This window comes from Cariama cristata, unplaced genomic scaffold (assembly GCF_000690535.1).
Source record: "Cariama cristata isolate BGI_N322 unplaced genomic scaffold, ASM69053v1 scaffold38620, whole genome shotgun sequence".
NCBI lineage: Eukaryota > Metazoa > Chordata > Aves > Cariamiformes > Cariamidae > Cariama > Cariama cristata.
The window spans coordinates 38152-58522 of NW_009597035.1; the positions used below are offsets into that span (position 1 = coordinate 38152).

Consider the following 20371-nt stretch of genomic DNA (forward strand, 5'->3'; position numbering starts at 1 on the left):
AGCTGCAACTGTCAGCTGAACTTTGAAGATGACGAGTTTACTCTCCCTCAGTGTTGTTCTGTTGCCCACTTTCAAGGCCTGAATGGCAATGTCTGACCTTGATTAATGAGATACTGGATGTGCATGGAGTAAATGTAATTCAGACAAAACTCAAAATATAATTAATCCCTTGATCAGTGGCATCCAGCAAGTTGAACTTTTCGCTGTTTATCAATGGTCATACTATTTTCTTTTCATAAATAAGGATGATGCTATGTGCATTCATAGATCATAAGCTGGGGTTTTCTCATGGGTCAAGGCTGTTAATTAGGACATGAATAAGGGGCATAGATAATTAATCTACCTCTTTCAGTGACCTTAAAATGTCTTTCTCTTCAAAAATCCAAATGAGCAGTATTTCATCCAGTATGTATAGGAAAGATACTGTAGCACACAAGAGAATAGGATGTTAATAAGATTGTCATACATACAATACAATACAAATTCAAATATATTGTGATGTAAATTAGTTGCTAGGAGGCAACAGAACACAGAAGAAACTGTGTAACTCTCTGTGGCTGTCTTGGGTTGCAGTCTCTTCAGTTTCCACACCGCAATCTGATAACTGAAAAGCAAGGCAGAGCCAGAAGTGATGTGTGCCTTGTACCATTCTGAAGCTCGCTTCAGGTCCATCCTATACAGAGTTCATAGAAGAACAGAATCTCCATAAATGTCCTTTCTACCAGCCCAGCATAGCTTTCCTACAAGGCTCGAATGTTTCAGAAGATGAATTTCACAGGCTGTTCTTACTGGGATAGATGAAATATGTATGTGGCAATGTCATCCTTTTTTTACAGTTAAGAAATACAGGTGGACTGGGACCACTCATTGAATTGCTGCATTCTAAGAATGAAGAAGTCAGAAGAAATGCCTGTTGGGCCATTCTGGTCTGTGCAAGTGATGAACTAACCGCTGTTGAACTATGCAGGCTAGGGTGAGTAGAAATAGTATCAAGGGTCAGAGGGAAGATTTTGATGCGAGAACTCTATATAAAGTCGATCTTTACAAAGTTAAACTATACTTTTTGGTAAGTGGAAACTGCTTTTGCACCACAGATGTTACAGGTGAAATGGTATTGGTTTTAAGTAACAGAACTCTTAAGAAAAAATGTAAGCCTGAAGAGAGAACTATCTTGACTTATAAAAACATTTATTGTTTCTGTGACTGAATTAGGTTTTACATTGAAGATGTGCTTATATCAGTCAAAATTAGGGACTACAGTGCCCCATACATATGAAACTGAAATTAAGGTTTGAGGCTAAGTTCAATATACAGTAAATTGTACTTATTTCACACAGGCTATATTTGATTTACAAGCTCTGGTTAACTGCAGGTGTGCTGAAGTGTCACATAAAAGAGACTCCATTTTATTCCTTCTTAGAAACTCCAAGTTCCATATATTAACATCTGAATTACAAAAGCTGGTTTCGGTTCTAAGAATTATGACACAGGGCTCCTTATACAGGGTGACTGTTTCAGTTACTGTTAAATTAAAATATATGTAATTGCCTTGCTCCCTCTGCTGGACGCTTCTCTGATTACTGCACAGATACCTAAAATCCATCTGTGAGGGGATTCTGCAAAGTGAGAATCTCAGAAATTTAGGTCAGGAGAGGACCTAAGGTGATATAATCCATCTGCCCACTGTAAGACTGAATCAAGTACACTGACATATTTTTGCTTGTTCAGTGTAAATACCAATTCTGAGGGGGTTTCACAACTTTCCGAGGTAACCTGTTCCAGTCCTGGAATATCCTTACAATTAGAAGGGGTTTCTGAGTTCCAAATACCCTTTACAGCAAATCAATCTGACTACGTGTTGTCCTACTTTCAGTGGGATTGAATAACCACCTTTTTATAGCAATTTGAGTTTAACTTATTGAATCTTCTGATGTTCCCTGTCCCTCTCTCAATTTCCTTTTCGTGACAAAGTAAAAATGTTAAACTTATTTTTCTTTTGAAATCTTGTATAATTTTTTCTGAATTTCTCTCATTTGTTTATGCCATTTTGAATTTCCATCTCCCAGCCTGGGTGAGGTACTTCAGCTGAGGTCATACCACCATCAAATAAAGCTCAGTAATTAATTTCTATATCTTGCATATAGCACTGTTCTTATTTAATCCCTTCTTTTTGACAGTATCAGAGTAGGACTCTAATTTATGTGTCCTTCCAGTTTGACAGCATATTATTGATAATAATACATTAAGCATAGTTTTTCAACCAGTCAGGCACTACTTCATGTTATTTTCACGTAGATCATATTTCCCTGACTTGCTCATGAGTATTCAAGTAGGAATATGTGAAAAGACGTATTAAAATCAAAACATATCTCAAAGTCAACTCATATCTCACATCTACTTCTTCTGCCTATCTATTAAATCAGTTACCCTATCACAGAAAGGATTAGATTGGCTCTACATGATTTATTCTTGACAAATACATAATGGCTATTTCTTATCTCTTGTTGCTTGCAAACTGATTGTTTAACAATTTGATATGGACACTGAAATTTGGCTGAATTTCCTTGTTCTTTATTTTTCAAATCTATATAGTATCTTTGCCCTTCTCCACTCTCCTGGCACCTAGTCTGTCCTCCCTGAATTTTCAAATACAATTATAAATAGTTCAGAAGTTGATTTTGCCAATTCATAGAGTAGTATGAGGTAAGTGTCCTCAGGGACTGCTAACTTTGTCTCCTCAAACTTATTCTAGACATGTTAAGCCTACTGTTTCTACCTCCTTGTTAATATTACTGCCAGGCATCTGCTTGCAACCTTTTTATGAAAACTGAATCAAAAAAGGCATCAGACACTTCAGTCTTTTCTGTGCCATCTGTTATGAGTTTTCTTCCCACATTGAGTAATAGACCTACATTTTCCTTTCTGACTTGTAGCATATAAAACATTAATTTTTGTTTCGGTCCCTGGATAGTTGTGTGTGTCTTTGCCTGTGGGTCTCTTGGGTTTGTCCTTACTTTTTCTTTTCTGTTGGAAGTGTCAGTGTTTCCATTTCTGTATGAGTCCTTTTTTGGTTTTTGAGTCTTCACAGAACTTTTGGCCTAGCCGTATTTGTCTGGTTTTGGCTTGTCTTTCCTCCATATGAGGGTAATGTGCTGCTGTGCCTGTAACGTCATCTCTTTTAGACACTGCTGTACACATTAGCCTTTCGTTATTAATTTTCCCCTTTAAAATTCTTCCCTGCATTGCTTGCTAGTTACCTGACTCTGTTGCAGTATGCTGTATGACAAATAGCCTGTACTGCTCTTCCACTCTTTTCTCCCATTGCTGTCTTCTAAAAGAGAAGGTTGTCATTTGCCTTGCCTGAAAAAATTGTTCTCTGGAATTCATCTGACCTACCTTCAGAAGTCTACATTGTAAATGTCCACAGCTGAGACTCCCTGCGTAGTTCACAGAGAGAAACGGGCAGTCTGAACATGGAGTTCATTTTATATATATATATAAAAATACAAAAAATACAAAGGATGCGAAGAATGTCTGTATGTGTGTATAGACACACACAGATATAAATTTGAATATGTACACACACACACATATGAATATATCCCCTTCTTTTTTCCTGTTTTTTCCATTCCTAAACAGTTCCAAAACTGCAATATGCTATGTTCTGATTCAACTTCCTTTATCTTCTTAGCGAGCTTTTCCTAAGTTTTTCAGATCAGAAGTTATCAGTGTTTGGGTTTCAGCACCAGAAACAGCTTAAGAAATGAATTCCTGCCCTCCTGTGTCCCCACATGACTATTCGTTTCTAGTTCCATGCCACAAAAATCCTGCCATCCTGGTGGTGCTGACACAACTGCTTGTGTTTCCGTGCTCATCCATGTTTAGCAAATCTCTGCCAGCTGCGCCTCCCCCAAACACAGTAGCAGTCCTAAACCAGAAGGATTCACACATTGCGTAATGCACAACTGGAATCTGCAAATTGCATTGCAAGTTGGGGAGCGAGAGAGAGAGAGAGAAAGGGAGGTTCCCTGAACCGTATCATGTGCTCAGCTCTGAACATTATTCCTTTTACTCTGCTGTTACATCCTTGTTTTTCTCAAGTTCTCTGTGCTGCCTAACATCCTTCTGATAAAAGGTTGTGGCATCCTGTCCACATATCTTTATGTAACAGTTTAACTGCCTAAAAGAATTACTTTTGCTTTTGAGCACTGCAAGGTGCTTTCCTCCCCTAGAGAAAGAATTCTGTGCAGCACAGCCAGCTCCTTGCTGGTCCAGAGGGCACAAGGCTAGCATTTGGAAGTGAATCTGTCTTGGCCTTGGTAATGCTGAAAACTAACTCTGAACTGTATAATAACAATTAATTAGTATTTAATGATGAATTAGCCTTTGTATTTTGTTTAACAGTGCTTTAGACATCCTAGAAGAAATTAATCTATCAACAGGGCGCAAAAATAACTTTAGTGAAGATGCTCTGGAAAAGCTACTTGATAATAATCTTCCCCAAAAGTACAGCCAGATGGGATATTTATCATCAAGTAATATCATTACTGATGGATTCTACGACTGTGGTCAGGTAAGCTACTTTAAATAAATTATTTTACATAGAAAGAGTAAAATTTTCTTCTTGATTTAGAAAGAGTACTGTAGCAAAAGCCAGAATCTGGCTACATAAAATACTTTGTTTTCTTGTCCTGAAGTTTCCCAGATTTTATACTAATTTCTTCTGATTATCTTTCTTCATGGAATAAATCTCATCATCTTTATGCTGTCCCCTAGTTGCAGTCTTCTTCCCAATCCTGTGTAAGGTGTGTAGACCTAGTTCCTTTCCAGGTCCTTTCTCAGACCTTAGTTCTTCTGGTCTCCTTCCCTGCACTATACTTAATACTAACCTGGCACTAAATGACCTATGGAATTTTTGTTTGTCTGTTTTTACATAAAGAAGTAGAGAGTTCATATTTTCACCTTGGTCATGACCCTTTCTCTCACAAAGCAGTGTTTATATATAAAGACTGACTCCAGCATCACTTGTTAGTGCTATGTTCAGTTTAAATTTGAGGACTTTTCAAAATGCCCAAATGAATTAGAAATACCAGTCTTACCGAAAATCAGTAAAATACCTGCTCCTAAAGCACTTCGTTGCTTTTGAAAATTCCATCCCATATTGTAAAGCCTTCAGAGGCAGGAACATTTCCTTGTTCTAGAACTGTTTGGAATGACATAGTAACAATAACTACATGTTAAATTATTTGCAAGAAATATTTTCTAAGAAAATTGGTGAAGAAAATGCAAATGAAGAAGAAAACAATTTCACATACTTTGAATGGCTTTATAAGTTCTTGTGTAAGTCTTCTGCTAAATATTAGGAATTTTAAATTACTCTTTAGATATCTTTTAAATATATTTTTTCTTTTCATCTTTAACTGAACATAACCCCTTATCTTTTATGCTAATTTTCTTATAGATAAAACCTGGAGTGAAATTTTTATCTTTGGAGGAACTGAGTATGCAAGAGCTTACTGACCGTCGGGCCATAATTTTCATTAATGCCAAACCACAAGAAGAGTGAGTCATGTTTGATCTACTAGCATTTATTGCAATAGCTCATCTTTTCCACAGTTTCCAGTACAAACTACATGGTATAGATATACATACACATATATAAAATAGAGAGATCTATTTTAATCCCAGCACAGTGCTTTGTGTTGTAGAAGGCAAGAGGTTTATATTTTATAAAATAAGAATTTGGAAAATAACTTTTTTTTTCCCTCTACACAAAAAAAGATTTATTCAGTTACTTTTTGTAACTTAGCCATTAAGACTCATTCATTTAACACCCTTTGATTCCTGATGGTGGGACACCCAGTGTTTTATTAGTTATAACAAAGCTTGTCATCTGCCATAATATTTATGTCATCTAAGCTGAATGTCAACATTCGACAATAAAACCTGTGATTTGATGATCTTGTACAGACAAATGCATGGAATTTTAAGCACAACATCCCAAGAGGCAGGACATAGCCAAGCATCAAACTTTCAGGCTTGATAAAGAACCTGTGTCCATTTCTTCTCTGTTTAAGTTGAAGCCAGCCTAACAAATCTTCTTAGATTTGAATGCAGGAAGTTGGTATTGGGCTTTTTTAACTGGGAGTCATTTCCTGTAAACAGTCTCACAGATCAAAGAATGCTCTACCAATATTTTGCAAATCCAAAACCACCTCTGTCAACACATCACATATTTGGTTTACAATATCATTATCTTCCCTTTTAAGCTTGTATATGACACCATAAAGATGTCTGAGAATATCTATGACAAATTGAACTTCCACGCTCTTTGTTGATCCCTAGAGTTGTCTTTAACTATCAGGTTTTCTTTCTTTGACTCTGATACAGCTTCTTGCCTTTGCACCTTGGCAGCAGTCTTACTCCCCAGTTACTTTTGTGTCCATCATTTTGTATTCCATACTTCATTTTTGATTCCTGAATCAATATCTCATTTATTAGTGGTTATGTTAGTTCTTCCACTTATATACTTCTTATGAATATATTTACTGTCCTTTAAAATCAGAACTCCATTTTCTTAGCTTAACATGCAAATACTAACTCTGCAAATAACATGCAAAAATATCTTGTTCCACTTCAGTCTTGCAGGAGAGAAGGCACAAGATTCATCTTATGAACAGACGATCTTGTCACCTTCTATTTCAAGAAAAGGCAGTAGAGAAAAAGCAAGGTATGGTTTTAAGATTTAACTAGTTGCCAATATTCTGTTCTTTCTGTAACATTAGAAATAGAATTCTGATTGAAAATAGTGATAGACAGTTTCCAAACAGAGGACAAATGCTCAAATACAATGTTAAATATGTTTTTGGAGTCTTTCTTTCACCTCCTAATTATAGTAGTGTTCCTTTGTCTATCTTAGTAATTATTCATCCTCCCGCCCCATGCTCTATTTGAACATCTCCCATTTATTTGGCTGTTTTTCCTTTGAATATCCCTTGGAGGCAGCAGTGAAGTGCTGTTATTTTACAGCTTGACAGCCAAGACACAGGGAAATTAGGATAGAAGTTCTTTCAGAATTTAGAACCTAGACCTACAAAAAGTTCCTACACTGCCTACTTGCATCCTTATTTCTAGATTAAATTTCTTCCAGTGAAATTCCATAGATGACTAAGTGCTAAGTGCTTCAGGCTTGGAAAAAAAGGAGAGATGGCGTGTCTGTTGTAGGAACTGAAGTACTGTGTTTGCAGTTTTTAGCTTGGAGCTCATCCATGAACTGTGATATCCTACTGTCTGTACAGGCATTTCATTGATAGAGATAATGGTTGATTTCTTAGACTGCTTATATATTTCTCTGTCTGTATGTATGTATCTGTGCCTGAGAGATGAAATCTGCATTAAGTCAAGAGAAAATTGGAACCTGCTTTGTGATCTCAATAGTTTAATGGTATCTCCAGTGGAGGAAAAGCAGGAGTTATCTGGACAATGGTGTTCAATCAGCAAAAGCAGCACTAGAGAAAAAGGCTTAAAGTATTATACTTTGAATTATAAGTGTATCAGTTTGTTTAGAACTGACATGCAAATCGTTGACAGATAATAGCTACTGACCGTGAAGGGTTGAGGTTCTGACTTAAATCAGGACCTGAATTGTGAGATTAGTCTATCCAAAAGTTATTGACTTACAAGGCAGACATTTACATTTGACTAGTTATTTGAACTGCAAGCACTTCTGGAATTCCATTTAAATCATTTCGTAGTAGATACCTGAAATTAATCATATGAATTTCATTGTGGAAGTTTCCTGTTTCAGGATGCAGAAGCATAGATACCACCTCTTGAGTGTCTTACCAGGCCTATTCTAGCTTCTGCTCATTTAGCAGATCCTCCTGATGAACCAGCATGCTCTGCTCATGACCCACTATGCATATGCCAGTTTATTCAAAGGGAGCAGGAAGCGAGGGGAGAGGTCGAGCCCCAGTTACGCTTGCTCTGCACCAGTGGGGGATTCCTTCATCTCAGAAGATGCTTTAGAGTCATAGACCATTTTGCATAGTCTCAAGCAGCTGTGCAGATCTTAGAGACCTGTTCTGACAAGATAATACATTTGTTTATTACAGTGTGAGATGAGGATACCCTTAGATAGTTGCTTTTGAATGTAATTTATGTCAATTGCACAGTAAATGACTGCTCTGTTAGCAAACATCACTCTTTTGGAAAGCAAAAATATTTTCCTTAGGAAAAAACAAATACCTGGCTCAATTTCACATAGTAAACTTGCAGGGATACAAAGACAGCTTTCTTCAAGTATGAAATAATTGCTTTTGAATGTCATGATCAAGTTGTATGATTTATAACCCCATCATCATCCATTTTGAATCCATAATTCATACATCATTATTATTATTAATTTGTGAGATATATGGGAGTTACTTGAAGGTCACTAGCTGACTCCAAGTCTCAAACATGCTTAGACATTTTCCTACACATTTTTTTTCTTTGATCGTATATGCCTGTTCATCATTATTTTGCAAAGTACTACTGAACAAAATTTAAAGCCATTGTTTTGAAAAAGTGATACTACTTTATATAAACCATAGTTGAAAGCTAAGAGAAAGGGCTTTTACTCCTTTTCTAAAGACAACCAAGGCATTAAGCTATGCAAAAAAAGGAAAAGAAAATAGGTGTCATGGCTGTCTTTTGGTGGTAGGATATTGTATTGGCTGCGATCTTCCTCACACTGACTCTCCAGTGACCCATTGAGCTTTTGTTCTGAAGTTGCAACAGGAATCAGAAACAGCTTGGAGACTATTAACTGCCATGAGTTCTCCTTCGCAGTATTCCTCTGCATTCACAGCAAGTATGTCTCAGAAGGAGTAAGGCAGCTTTGGGAAAGGGGAGTGATTTTTTTTCTGATGTGATAATTCCCACTGCTAAATAAAATGAAGATGAAAAAAGAGGACAGGAAAAATTGTAAGGACTGTAATGGTTACTGGTTATTTTATAGTACTGAGCTGTAAGACAGCACCTCCACAGTTACTTAGGAGGTAAGTATTAGACAGACATGATGAACTGAAGGGTTGAGGAGCAAGGTAGGGGCAGGTGTGGAAGACAACCTTAAAGCAGCCATTCCACCAAGGAACAGAACATAGTCATACCTGAAAGAAATAAGCAGCAGCAAAAAAAACCACAAACAAATCACTGTTTAAACCCATCCCTCTCAAGTGTTTTCTTCCTGAAAGCTGGAAAGAAGGAGAATGAATAACAGTGATTCAAGAGTCATTTGAGTAGATAGGAATAGGGAACAAATTCTCCTGCTATAGTGCTGTAATTTAGCGGTGCACTTCTCATAGGGAGAAGAAAGCACTGGGTGCATAGAAGGGAAGAGCAAGGGACAAAGAGAGAAAATGGTCAAGGAACAAGAATTATACCATTTGTAGAAGCTGTTGTTTTGAAAACCTGCTAGGTCAGACACCAGAGAGGTGGGAATAATTCAGATTTTTTATAAACAGGGTATTCTTAACAATAATGTCTAAGTGTATAAATGGAGAAGTAGGTAGGTGTTTAATCTAGCATTATAAGGTTCCCTGGCTATAGTTAGATAGAGTTAAATTGGATAAAGAAAACTGTTTATCTGCTTTTTTCAAGTATAAGTGTAAATAATAACCAGAATGGAGAGGGTGGTGAATTTTCTATAATTTTAAGATTAAATCTTAATTGGTTATCCTTCTAGAATAACGTGCTTTATGAAATCTATGAAAAGGGCTTTTTTGTGTATATGATAAATCTCAACAGGTGAAAGAAAACTTTGCAAAGTATTCTGAAGATGAGTTGCTTGAATTAGACTGCCGATAATGGTATATGCCCTTCTGCTTTGTCCAATGCCTTCCATCTTAAGAGTGCTGTTCATTGTAAAAATTTTAAGAATAATTTGAAGAGCATACAATAATGATAGGGTGCCCTGAAGCGATGTACTTTAGTGGTCCTTTATTTCTCTTTTTTTCCTTCCAAGAATGCCAGAAGTATTATGGATTTTAAAAAATAAGCCAGAACTGTTAAACAAAGGAAAGAAATTTTGTCATATTTCACAGTAGAATTATTTAGGACCTATGCTGAAAAAAGATATAATGCTTACAAAACACAAGTTCCATGTGTTCCCACAAATGAAAAATCCTAAACTGTCTGATTGTATAGATCATAACGATACCTCTGGCAAGATACTGATTTTATAGTTGCTGCATAACTCATGAAATGCACAGTATTCAATCCAAACAGAACAAGTATTTCACTTATACTTCTGCTAGGTGCGTATGATACCTGTTCAGGATCACAGTCAATTTTCAAATCCTAAGCATTAGTGAAATATGTAGCAGGTACAATGAAAAAAGTCAGCAAAAACACAGACTTCTAATAAAATCTTCATCTGACAAGCCACCTTGTAGTTTGCATAATGCTTGAAGTACATGGACTTGCAAGTTCAGACTACCGCTTGGCGTGTCCTGTCTAGATTTCAGCCATGTTTTTGATACCATTTGTTCCTTTATTTGAAGTCAAGTAAAAACTCATAGGAGTTCATGATTTTTAGTTCATATCCATACAGAACCAAACCATAACTGTCTAAAAATGTTTCCTGTATGTACGTAGGTAAGTGTCTTCTCCCCTAGATTATCCATACATGGGAAAGGCACATCAGAGCCATAAACAAAAATAAAACGAGAATTTACAGCAATATTAATATGGAGCTAGTGACACTTGGTTCCTAACCATCTCCTGAGGGCATGTTCCACAAGTGTTCTCTACAGCTTTGTAAATCTTGGAGTATTCATTACCCAGAGAAAAGATTTCTCCTACCTTCTCCCCCCGCCCAAATCTATTTGTCTAAAATATCCTGTTGGAGAACTACTGTATTTGAATTTGGACTTTAGAGATTACAATATTCTAAATAAGTGTATATTGTTTTCTATGTAAGAAAAGGGAAGGGGAAAAAAGAAGAGGAAAAATCAAAAGACGTTATTCAGATTACATCTAAAGTCCAGGATGAAATAAATACAGAAAATTCACATTGGCTACCACCACCTGACTTCATTTTACTGGATTACATTAATGATGCTTCCAAAACAATTCTACCACTAACTACTACCCGGGCACAGGTTATGGCTCTTGCACGGTGAGTACCAAATTATATTTCCATAAATAATGCAAATAACTTGAATTGATAAAATAACTGTTTTCTCATCCAAAGACAACTTTTCCAAATTTGTTATTTTTCCCATCCTTAATTGGAAACCAAATCAGCTTTGGTCACGAATTTTGACGTAATTTTAGATTTTAAGCTTCTTGTTTCTAATTTTGTTGTAATTAGTTTAATTTTTTAAAAAAATATATCACTTGCAACAAAAGGGTGTAAATTTCTCGTTTTGAAAATATTCATATGGACAATTTCAGAATTTTTCACGTTTATGTATCTGTACTGATTCTTTCCAATGAACACATCAGCTGCACATGGCATCTATATCATCAAGGAGCCAGAGAGACCCAGGCGCTGCAGAGCCTAAATGCACAAGCTAAAACCCTAACCTAGTAGTTCAGACCGTTGTAACTTCCATGTATCATGTCTGCTTTTTCTCTTAGGCTCTTTGTTGCCTGGTTGGTTTGGAAAGCCCTCAGGATAGGAACTTTCTTGTATTTTGTTTTGCTATAGAGCCAAAAGCATGAGACATTTTTCTAATGCAGTTTTTAGGTGCTACTGTAATTAATATCCTGATGATTTAACAGTGCAATGGTGCGTGTACAGACTGTTGTTATCAATGTGTGATTCATTAGTTACACTGACTACTCAGCCTGGGCACCAATCACTGTCACCTCCAAGCAGTGTGTCTGCTTTCATCTTCTCCTCAGTTTAACCTTTACTATCGTAGCAGTTTCCTGGCTGCCTCCTGGATCTGGAGAGTTTGGCGTCAGATCCCACTGAGTCTTACAAAATTTGTTTCTTCTACTAACTCCCATTTTTACTGAAGTGGTCTAATGTGATATGAGGAATGACTTTTCTGTTGATTGCAAAATTTGACAGGACAGATATTCATCCTTAACTACCCAGCTGCATATAAATCATGCTGCCTTCCTCAAGGTGGAATCCATAAAATGCGCTTTCAAATCTGCTCTTCAAACACACCAATGAAATACTTGCAGACACACAACCCAGCAAAACAACCATGGGAAATTTAAGTAGAATGTTTTCTGTGGGGATTTTTATGTGTATGTTCCATTTTAAGCGGCTGGCTGAACAGCGTGTGTTGAATAGGAAGGGGCCGCGGAGGCAGCTGCAGCAGGCCTCGGCAGCCTGAGCAGAGTGCCTGCTGCGCCGGCCGGGGAGGGAGCCGGGGTAGATGAGGGAACACGCAACAGTGCCGGCTGTCTCCTCCTAAACAAACGCAGCACACCTCTGTGGCACGACGGAGCAGTGTGCCTGTAGGCTCAAGGAGCTTTGCCGTCTTTACTGAGAGCTGGCTGTAGGCACGAGCAGCACAGGTGGCTGCCTGGACCCCCCCACTTCTTCAGGTTCACCCAGTGATTCGCAGCTTCACGGTACCACGTCTAGCCTGCTCGGTGATACCTCCCTGTGCCCATGCTGTTGCAACCAGTACCTCCTCAGGCCCTAGGTTTTGCAAAATCAGGCCTCTGGGATTGCCTTGCATGTACTGCGTGGGCAGAACCTGTTCACAGTTACTGCAGAGGAGGTGGTGCAGATTTTAGCTCCCTGTCTGAAGCAGTGGTTTGTGATTCCCATGTCAGCTCTGCAACACCCTGTCCAGAGCCCTCAATAACACTTGTGCCTGTGGCTGCAGACACCGTGAGGAACAAAGGTCTTCATATACAGGGGCCATGCATAGGGGAGCTAAAGGTGTGTGTATGAGGAGGCCGGGACTTACAAATCAGGGCTTGATGCTGTGTGTGCACAGTCATCCAAAAGACACGCTTTTGGTAATGTTTGCACAGATTGTAAGTTCTGATCTTCTGTTTCTGTGACTGACTGAGCCATTCTTTTTAATGGATAATACACACCTCTCACCCCCCAATTACTAGCTTCTATATAGGAAAGCACATATAGAAGTTGAAGTACACTTTATGGTATGGATATAGTTGCTTTCCTATGTTGGGATCATTACCTATGGCTTTATTTTTGTCATATACGTTCTCATGCCTTTATTACTATTTCAAACAAATGGTTGGGCTGGGGATTGTAATGCATAGCTCACATAATCTGTTAGCTGTAAAGATGAACACTAGCCTCTGAACTACTTCCTCAGTAATTACACTGTTATTGATGATTTTCTCTGAGGACTTTGTGCCTATATTAGACCTCTCCAGACTCTCTGCTGACAGCTGTTGCACCTTGGTTTAGGTCTGTGACAAATGTGAATGACCTGAGTTATGGTTATCTGTATTGAACAGTGAACGTACTTAAAATACCAGTTACTGAACTAAAAAAAAAATATAAAGCAAACACAGCAAAAGTATTAAAGCCTTATATATCATTCACTTATTGCTTGTATACATTTCATTTTGCTACATTTTTGTGATAAATACAAGAGGAATTATAGATACAATTGATCCCGGTATACATTGGAACAGGTTTGTTGCAGACAAGATGGGTGGCCCGATTGAAAGAGACAAACTTCATGACTTCAGCTGGGAACTTCACATAAGTGAAATAGAATTTGATCTGAAATGCAACGTTGTGCCTATTGGGAAAGTCAAAAAAGGGACATTCTACCACAGGGCTTTACTTTTCAAGGTACGTTAACATTTATTTTACAACATAACATACTGATGTTAAATGGATATTATAAACTAAAATATACTTGCATCAGTATAATATAATATTTATATTCATGTAAAATCTTTTGTATCCACTTAAGTAATTTTTCACTGGCAAAGTTGATTTCCCAGTGAATGAAAGCCAGCATCGCTTCTTTCTGTAAACATTCTTGTTGTCATTAAATTGTCTTAAGTGATATCAGCAAAATACTTGATAAATGGCAAAAAGCCAAAATACTTGATTGGGAGTCAAAACATTTTACATTTTCTGTAAACTGTAAAATACTGAATTATGCAGCTTCCTTTTTTTTCCATGCTACAAATGTACACTTGTTGGGACAATTTTTATTTGGTATCTATCCAGTATTCTATGATAGTATATAACAGCTCTTATGTTCTAGTTTCTTACACTGGGAAGATTAATTTCTTCTGTCTTCATGTGAAGACATACTGCTGCAGCTTGTTTATCTGTCCCATCCTTTTTTCTTGGCTGTCAGGTAGCTGGACAGAAAGGAAAAGAGAAGCAAGGGCCTAGCACGTTAAGCGGGAAGGACTTAGGAAACAGTACACAGGAGAAAGAACACAATCCTAAATTTATGGTATCCATGGGGAGAGAAAGTTCCTGACATATTTTATGGAGGTCGGAGGGCATGCATTAATTGTGCTGAAGCAGCACTGATGTTCACTTATCCTCCACTGTCCTAAGAAACCTTTGTAGGGACGGATGATCTCTCTTAAAGCCAGAGCAGTCTAAGCAATGGATATCCTCGTCCATTTGTAACAAGTTAAAAATCTTTCAGGATTTTATTCCTTCACAGTAGATGCATTCTGAGAAAGCAGTTTTGTAGCTGGAAACCATTACAGGTCTGTCAGCGATAGCACAGCACAGAGGAAAGGCAGGTGTTTCATCTAGCAGATGCTTGCCTCGCATTTCATTGCTTCCCACATTTGCAGGGCTGAAAAGCAAGGAGTGTGCTTCAGAGTGAAGCAGCAGTCCTAAATTTACACTGGTAAAAATGTGGCAATTTTACACTTAATATTTCATACTAGCTGTATGTGTGCAATGTACCTACACCTCATTTCTTGAACAGGCAGTTCTTCAAAATGTTATTCAGATGTAAGTCTTCCGACTAGAAAAAAAACATTGCTGGGTACTGTGAGTGTTGCACTTCATTTGAGATCTGAAGGGCTGGCTGATAAACAAATGTGTCAGTGTCTGAAAAGAGTTAAAATGAGTTAAAATGAGTATTTTTGACAATTACCATAGAATATGGTAGAAATAACATTTAAAAGCCTACACTTTCTAGGCAGAACCAACAATAAAGGTTTGTAGTTTGGAACACTGTAGAGATCTACAAAGTCTGTTTGAACAAAGCTCTTGGCCTTTCAGGTATTTGTTTTCTTTTTAAGCATCTCTTGGCCTTGCTGTATACCACAGAAGCTACATGTATTAACTGTAATTAACTCCTTTTTCTTTCCGTTTTAGGTGATAGCAGACAGAATTGGCATTGGCTGTAGTTTGGTTCGTGGCAAGTATAACAGAGCTTGGAATGAAGTTAAATTGGTTGATGACTCTCCTCAAGGAATAGCTGGACTTCTGCTTCCTCCTCAAGAGTATATTGTAGATCTAATGTTTGAGCCAGGCTTTTTGATAAAACAGGGGAGTGCAGAGGCAGATCAGTACAAACATTTTTAACTATCTTAACAAATTTCACCAAAATAACTATTTTAAAGACGTTTGCGATGCTAATATTTACGAAACATAAGGGGTTTCAGGTCCAACTATCAAAAAGAAGCATATCTGGTATGTTGTCCTAAACATTTAATTAAACATATTTTAGATATCCAATGCTTAGAAATTTTGTTAATTTTTTGGTACCACTTTAAGACTAAACTGTAAAACTACAGATTAAAATTTGGTAGATCAAGAATATTTGGTATGTGTTAACATTATAATGCTTATTAAATAGGTTTAAATTATTTCCAAAATACAGTATATTCTTTTTTTCTTATGTTCCTTCAACTCCCATGCACATTTATAGGAATTATATGTCCATAAAGCAACAAAATGTGACATCTGGTGAAATAACAAGTCAGCTAAAAACAACTGGACCATTTTTTTTGTGAAATAACCCAAGAACTGCGAATTAGAAGAACTAAGATAACAGTATACTTTCAGCCTCTGTAGAAAACATCCCATTTATATTTCTTGGAACTTGGCAGAGTTAATAATTACAGATCATAACATACTCTGGATGAAAGTAAACACTGTTTGTCCTGGCACAGGGAAGACAGATGATTGATAGGTTATTGCTTGCAATCTCCATTTAAATTCTTTATTTTTCACTTGAAGATAAAATGGATTCTGAGAAGGCAGCAGTCTTAGACAGGGAATTTGTGTTTCTTGCAGCCTTGGATAATGTGCTGTTGCCGTAGTGGTGCATCTGAGAGAGGTAAAACACTGGCTAGAACACTCTAGTAAACACTTTCTGGTGAAACTGTCAGGAATGTACTGGAGTATTTCAGGGAGCACCACTATCAGGTGAGTTTACTGTGGAAAACTGAGAAAAAGTCCTGTACGGAAGTGAGGCCAACACAGACATATTGTGCAAAACTGAATTTCAGAAGACCAGAACGCCAACAAGAAGACATTTACTTCCTGCCCCCCCAAAATGTGGTAAAAAAATCTGAGGTCTGTGTTCTTTTAGTTTTCTAATGTTCAAATAAGCACAGTCACTTGTATAGTCCGCTTGGTTTGAGGAGGTTTATATCTGTTGTATTCATTACTGCTCATGAGCATGATTCCACCACTCCCCCTCCTTCCTCCTCTGACATGCAGCATGATTTTCTGGTAGCTCTTTGGGGAACATTTTATCTTTCTGTTGTAAATTCACTTATATGGCCTCATGTTCAATTTTTTACCTTATATTCAGCAGTACTCTAGACATCAGAATGAAAAAGAACTCTGGAAAAAAAAATACATGACATGCTAGCAGAACTAAATGGAAGGTGAGGATGTGTTTCTTATCATTGCTATGTAGCAGGTAGAGGACTGATGAAAAGTGATATGCTCTCACTGACAGGCATGTTTGGGTATAGAAACCTGTAACTTTGGAAGTAAAATAAGAATTCATTTCCTACTAGCTATCATTTTGTATACTTTTCCTACATTGGAATTTCATTATTTTGTATTGGAACCATAACATTAAAGTGTGACTTACTCTGTTTGAGGAGGTCTCGAAAAACAAAGCAATTTATGTTGCTTCTAATAAAAGTCAATATAAAAAAAAAAGACAAAATGTAAGTTCTTCAAAATAAAAATTGGGAAACTTCTATTCTAGACGTATAAGCTTCCTTTACATAAAATGATTAGCTAAACAAATAAAAAAAATACTACACAACCTCATATAATGCAGAATTTGATGACCCAAAAATGTTGGATGACGGTTGTTTTCTCTCTTTCACAATTTTTAGCTTTGTATTAGCTGAGTTCTGTCACTTCAAAATTGTAACGCACTTGGATGTCAGAAATAAGATCTAGGTAGAATATAAACACTTATAAAGTAACCAAATCATTACTTTGAAAACTGCAGTTTAGTTGTCAAATAAGTCAAGAGCTGCTTCCCAGGCACCTGTAGCTGTGCCCATGCCCTGGTGAAGAGTTCCCCCAGCCTTGACAAGAGCAGCCTAGCTCACACTTATTCCAGATCTGAATCGGAAAACAAAATGTTCAGAAGTTTCTGCAGGGCTCAGCTGGGTGAATATTCCCAGGACATGCCCAGCATACACCATTTGGCTTGGGCCATGCCTGCGTGAAGTGACCACCCACCTTCCTTTAAGGACCAGATGGCAAAGGGCCTCGTGTTTCCTTTTACATAATAGTTCACTGGGCAGATCAGTCACTCAGGACGTAGATGGACTCAGGCTTGATGCCTTCCTCAGCATGAACAAAACAGTCTGCAGCTACCGAATTGCCAGGATACATTCTAGCCACTAAACCACTTGTTATCCCTCTTTTTGAAGCTCTGCTACCATGTAGAGAAGAATGCAGGATTAATAAACTATAGAAACAGAAAAGTTGAGCAACCTCTTCAGCCTAATATGGGGGGTAACAATTAGGTTTTTCCTTTGGGAAAAGAGAGTCTGGGTCTCCAGTGCTCAGTGCCAGAAATGTTACAGTGTGCTGTATGTCTACTGTAAAATGTAGAAACTGTACCTTACTAGAACAACACCCTCCTAGTTAGGTGCTCTCCTGCAAGGTGAAAAGCTGTCTTAAGCAAAGATAGGAACTGAAATGAGGTTTGTTCCTCCATAGCTGTAACCACTGGGCAATTACACAAAAGTAGGCGTCGTGGCCAGCATCTGTGCAGAATGAAAACCAAATGAGACGTGCTCAGCTTCTTGAAAGAGACGGTATGTACATGATTATCCCAGGACAGCGATGCAGATTGTAGATCCTGATTTGAAAGAGGCACCTCTAAGTCATCCTTACTGTGATGTCTGTGCTTCTGAGAGAAGCTAGCAGGAAGACACCCTTCCTCCTGTTCACTGGAACTACCCAGTTTCATACTGACCGTGCTGAACTCACATAGCACCCTGCTCAGCTTGCTGGTTACTGCAGGGTCTGTTCCAAGGCATCTGGAACTGGCAACACGCACACACAGGCACAAACACACCTCTGCCCTTCATTTTCATAATAAATAATTTTTGTTTTGATTTGGCGTTGAAAAACACAATGCTTAATATGTAGCACATCTGCACATGAAGAAATACAAAACTCGACTGTGCTGACAAAAGGTCAGGCATGATTTCTACCTTTCTAATGAGTGTCAACCAGCAAAGCAGCAGAACAAAAGTGGTGGTGGTGTCAATGTGATTTCAACTTGCAACAGAGGTTTTGGTATGAGAGAGTGTCATGCTTTGACCGTGCCCACTTCTCTGCCTTTCCTTCTTCTGTGTGTGCCGGGACCACTGTGGCTAAGGGGATTCTCAGTGGGTAATTCCAGGCTCTTCAGACCAGTTTTTGGCTGAGATCTGTTTTTGAGGGTGCTTCTGGTAAACATCTCGCTGCAGAAGTGGAGTGTCCTGTTTTTCCCCAAGCAGATGCAGAGGCAGTCCAGATTGCTGCCAGCAGCAGTACGAGCGCTTCCATGCTTCCTTTCTGTTGCCCTTGATCCCTGAGCAGTAGGAGCACTGAGGTTAACTTACACTTGGTTTATCTTTATGCTAGCAGGGAACAACTGCTGTGTAATTTATAGAACTGGTACATTACAAATAGTTTCTGATTACCCACTGCCAAACTACAGCAATGGCAGAACATCACTCCCTCAAACTGTGTATTCCCTTGCATCGCAGAAATTGAAATGAACTCTTCCTCTGGTAAATCTCTGTGGCGGATTAACTCTGGATCCTGAGAAGAATCCAAGGCTCTTAGAGCAAAACAGGTGTTTCTTTTCAGATCCAAGAGGAACTTTTATTCTGTTATTTTTGACACCAAACTTGGCTTCAGGGAAAAACAAAAAAGTATTTTATTAGTAAATACAGGTTTTGACTGGTGACATATTATTTAATCCTTAGGTCCTTCACATGAATCTGCACCTCTTCTACTACATGATTCATTTCTTCATAAATCCAGTTCATTATCAACACAGAGTGTCAAAATGGAGACTGTGCAGAGGCAGTAGACATTTACTGGCTATCATGTCAACTTAGTTAAGATAGAAAGGTGGACTAATACATTTATTGTATTCATAACTCTCTTGCTGGTTTATGCAAGAGTCTTCTCCCCAACAGCTCATTGCCAGTACCTATTTTCCTCCAGAAGACTGAAAATAAGCAAAAAAATCCTCATATAATTCAAAGCCCAAAGACAGCATATGCTATCGCAGCAAAGTGGAAGAAGCAAGCATAAGAATGGACATACAGGCTCAAGCCAAGAGTTTATCCAACCACGTAACCCATCTCCAGCAATGGTCAATATAGAAAAGGTTAAGAATGTGGCACAAATACATTTATACATTTCCAGAGTACTTTCATAGGTTCAGCAGTTTGCAGTTCAGAGACTTTCTATGTGTCTAGGTATTTTAACAGCTCTTAAAGTTTTCTATGTTCACTACAGTTGTGCAAAGAAGCTTCTCATTTTATTTATTCTGAACTTGTCATCTGCTGCTTTCATTTAATATTTCCTAGTTTTTGTAGTAGAAGAGACAGTGTACATTCATTTCCATAAGGCTTGTTTTATTACGGGTCTCCATCCTGTCTTCCCTCAGGTTACTCTTTCCTATGTACACTTACATGCAGGGTATATTTAATCACTTCTTGTGTGGACTCCCACCCATACCTTTGGTCATTGTGTTGTTCCTTACTTGTATCTCTTTTAGTTACACTATATTTTTAGAAATGAGACTAGACCTGCATATAATATTGAGTTTTGTGATATTTAAAGTATTGAGTTTGTCATGTATTCTCTTTTCTTTTTTTCCTAATAGCTCCTAATAATCCATTTACAATTGACAATTGACAATTACTGAGCATTTGGAAACATGATTTCCTAGAATGA

General features: G+C 37.8%; 1 protein-coding gene across 1 annotated transcript in view; it reads left to right on the plus strand.

Moving 5' to 3' along the window:
* Positions 1 to 15508, plus strand: part of ARMC3 (armadillo repeat containing 3) — a 51014-nt gene extending 35506 nt beyond the window's left edge. The window contains exons 11-17 of the mRNA XM_009708391.1: positions 837 to 973; positions 4405 to 4573; positions 5462 to 5562; positions 6641 to 6730; positions 10964 to 11161; positions 13627 to 13789; positions 15299 to 15508. Coding sequence (XP_009706693.1) covers positions 837 to 973; positions 4405 to 4573; positions 5462 to 5562; positions 6641 to 6730; positions 10964 to 11161; positions 13627 to 13789; positions 15299 to 15508 — 1068 coding nt within the window. The remainder of the gene's footprint in view (positions 1 to 836; positions 974 to 4404; positions 4574 to 5461; positions 5563 to 6640; positions 6731 to 10963; positions 11162 to 13626; positions 13790 to 15298) is intronic.
* The last annotated feature ends 4863 nt before the right edge of the window (positions 15509 to 20371 follow it).